This window comes from Rhagoletis zephyria, unplaced genomic scaffold (assembly GCF_001687245.7).
Source record: "Rhagoletis zephyria isolate East Lansing unplaced genomic scaffold, Rhagoletis_zephyria_1.1 Rzeph_scaffold_35270, whole genome shotgun sequence".
NCBI classification, from domain to species: domain Eukaryota; kingdom Metazoa; phylum Arthropoda; class Insecta; order Diptera; family Tephritidae; genus Rhagoletis; species Rhagoletis zephyria.
Genome location: NW_016192325.1, coordinates 1 through 3143, shown reverse-complemented (window position 1 = coordinate 3143; position 3143 = coordinate 1). Strand labels below are relative to the sequence as shown.

Below are 3143 nucleotides of genomic sequence, written 5' to 3'. Positions count from 1 at the left end.
TTTGCAAACAAATCGTAGTTGTCTCTTCATCTACTTTTCAAACAGAAAATTGAAGATCGAAGAAAATTTAATATTATGCCCAGAAATAGCCAAATAAAGAAGAATAATGAAACACCGAGCTGGTAGAAATTAGTAACGCGAGTTCTTAGCAAATTGTTTCTGCATTTTTTATAGTTAAAACTGTTCATTAGCAAAAACTAGTAATAATTATTAGTAACTATTCGTACGAGAACAAACTTATCGCGGACAATTCTATGCTGACGTAACACGAACAGCTGATGCTGTCAAAGTCACCAAACCAAAGTAGCGGTACTGCTGAATGCGCCACATCTGTCTCTCTATATCGTGAGATTTTGGTGTCTTATTTTTTTTAACAAGTGGCAACCGTGTTGGCAGCTCTTTAAATGAGTTGCTGAGTTCACTCAATGAAGTCATTTTGTAATGTGTTGCCACCACTAAAGAAATCCACACAAAACAATTTTTGTGAAATTAATTTCAGTCTCATGAACTTTTTGGAAAGTTAAATATTTCAAAGCCTTTTTAACATTAAATAGCTCTTGTCAAATCCAACATTATGATTATGATTATGTAAACCCCGCTATTGAACTGAATCATTATGTAACCTTTCCCCGAGACAATTCGATTCAAATTAAGTTTACAAAACTATCTCAGCGGACCGTGTTAATAATTCAATTGTCAACATTTAATAGTCCGGCAACTCCCGGACAACTTGGAAAATAGAACGGGCAGAAAATTGCATTTGTGGTTTTTGGGCAGAGAAATTTATATTTATAATAAATGGAAATACGTGCGAAAGTTATGACGAATACGATTTTGTGTGCCAAATTGGTAATTTCAAACGATTGTAAAGGTTTCAAGCTGTTCGACTATTCAATGAAGACATACACATTTCGTGGCATTGAGTGGGTGTAGAGACCTTGAGCATAAAGTAAACAAATGTTTCGTTGGCGTAGATAACAATTAGCAACAATTGTTGATAATTGACTAATTGCAAGAAGTCCGTTATTTGGTTATTTCTAAATTGTATCTTCAAAATCAAGATAAAGTCGTCTTAAGTGTAACGTAGAGTTAGGTGAATCTACAGAAATCTGTGTTGAACCAATGTATCTAATAGCATTGCTCAACAAGATAATTTACAGATGTAATCAGAACGTGTGCCCGATTAGTCATGCTTTTCACTAACTTTGTTTTGTTTATTTCTTTTTTCTAGTAATCGTTATAGCATTTTGAAGTATCCACCAACTGCGCTGCAAGTTGCAATGGGCAAAGATCAAGATCTGCTGGAAGCAGCACGCATTGGAAATATTGCTGTAGTCGGCAAAATTCTTGAGCAGATTACAAAACGCAGCAGTGGGCCTTTCTCAAGGTTGTTACATCTATACCGAATTGAAATAAGCATGTATTTACATATGTACATACAACTAACTTTTTAATTTTCGTCAAAAGCTTTCGTCGCAGTCCATGTATAAACAGTCAAGATGTTAATGGATATACCCCACTACATCACGCCTGTCTGAATGGCCACATCAACANAAATAAGCATGTATTTACATATGTATATACAACTAACTTTTTAATTTTCGTCAAAAGCTTTCGTCGCAGTCCATGTATAAACAGTCAAGATGTTAATGGATATACCCCACTACATCACGCCTGTCTGAATGGCCACATCAACATCGTGCGTATCTTATTGGCTCATAATGCTGTACCTGACATGCCAGACATAAGAGGCTCAACTCCATTGTATTTAGCAGCATGGGCAGGTCATGATGAGATAGTTAAACAACTATTACTGCAAACGCCCAAAGCAGCTAATCCAAATGCGCAGGTTTGAAACAAAACTTTCCTAATTTTCTTCTAAATTTTATTCTGATTTCATTTGCAGACTATTGATAATGAAACTCCACTGCATTGTGCCGCACAACACGGCCACAACACTGTTTTAGCCATTTTGCTTGCCTACGGCGCGGATCCCACTGTCCGCAACAATAGTTTTCAAACTGCACTAGATCTAGCAGCGCAATTCGGACGGTTGCAGGCAGTTCAAACACTAATACGTACACATCCAGAACTTTTGGCTCCTTATCGCTCGTCTGGTAGTAATACACCCTCCAGCCCGGTAGCTGAGTGCACCCCATACACCATTTCGCCATCAACACATCTCTTTACTCACACATGTTTGCATTTAGCTAGTCGTAATGGACACAAAAAAGTGGTAGAAGCGCTACTAGCCGCTGGAGTGGACGTTAACATTATGACGAATTCGGGAACTGCTCTGCACGAGGCAGCACTTTGCGGCAAAAAAGCTNGTCGTAATGGACACAAAAAAGTAGTAGAAGCGCTACTAGCCGCTGGAGTGGACGTTAACATTATGACGAATTCGGGAACTGCTCTGCACGAGGCAGCACTTTGCGGCAAAAAAGCTGTGGTCAATGTTCTATTGCAAGCTGGTATCAATCCAAATGCTACTGACGGTGCAGGTAACACAGCGCTTGATTTGCTTAAAGACTATCCACCTCACGTTACCTATGAAATTGTGTGCGCAATAAAAGGTAAAAATTGGGATAATTCTTTTTTATCTAAAAACTCTCAAACATATACATACATATGTATGTTATTAGATTTTTATAAAGACGCTTCGAATGGCACTCATTTTAAACCAATTAACGAGCTTAGCGATGCGGATGATCATGAACGCAGCGATAGTTCCATCTCGCCAGTGCCAAATGTGACCTTCGATCGAAGGACTAACGAACAAAAAGTCAGTGCCACATCACACAAGGAATTTCTAATGCCAAAGACGTAAGACTGGGAAAGAATGAATGGCACATTTGTGTATTGTACCTCACACTCAGAATGCTCCATTTGATGCACCCATTGTCCACGACCATTATCATAAACTTGACATAGATTTGTCATTAAACAGCTACTCGTATCCTATCGCTTGAGATGCAACCCAGCACTATAATCAATCTTTGTATGGTATTAACTATGTGATTGCCGAAGCTTTATTATTATTTACATACAAACACCTACTTATAAACATACATATATTTACCCGATCATGCATATAAATGGCAACCATTTATTCAAAACTAACCAAAGTTATGTAAGTGTCTATA

At 37.9% G+C, this 3143-nt stretch overlaps 1 protein-coding gene across 4 annotated transcripts; it reads left to right on the top strand.

Annotated features, from left to right (window-relative positions):
- The first annotated feature begins 729 nt into the window (after positions 1 to 729).
- LOC108354365 (ankyrin repeat and sterile alpha motif domain-containing protein 1B-like) lies at positions 730 to 3133 on the top strand. Of its 4 annotated transcripts, none has more exons than XM_017605555.1 (7): positions 730 to 849; positions 1232 to 1387; positions 1468 to 1546; positions 1691 to 1849; positions 1907 to 2233; positions 2351 to 2573; positions 2643 to 3133. In XM_017605555.1, the coding sequence occupies exons 2-7, from the start codon at positions 1281 to 1283 to the stop codon at positions 2825 to 2827; spliced, it is 1080 nt and encodes a 359-aa protein (XP_017461044.1). In that variant the 5' UTR covers positions 730 to 849; positions 1232 to 1280; the 3' UTR covers positions 2828 to 3133. The 4 variants fall into 4 exon arrangements, with proteins under 4 accessions (XP_017461044.1, XP_017461045.1, XP_017461047.1 ...); XM_017605556.1 differs by lacking the exon at positions 730 to 849 and adding an exon at positions 890 to 949; XM_017605558.1 differs by lacking the exon at positions 730 to 849 and adding an exon at positions 959 to 1093.
- Positions 3134 to 3143: the final 10 nt, after the last annotated feature.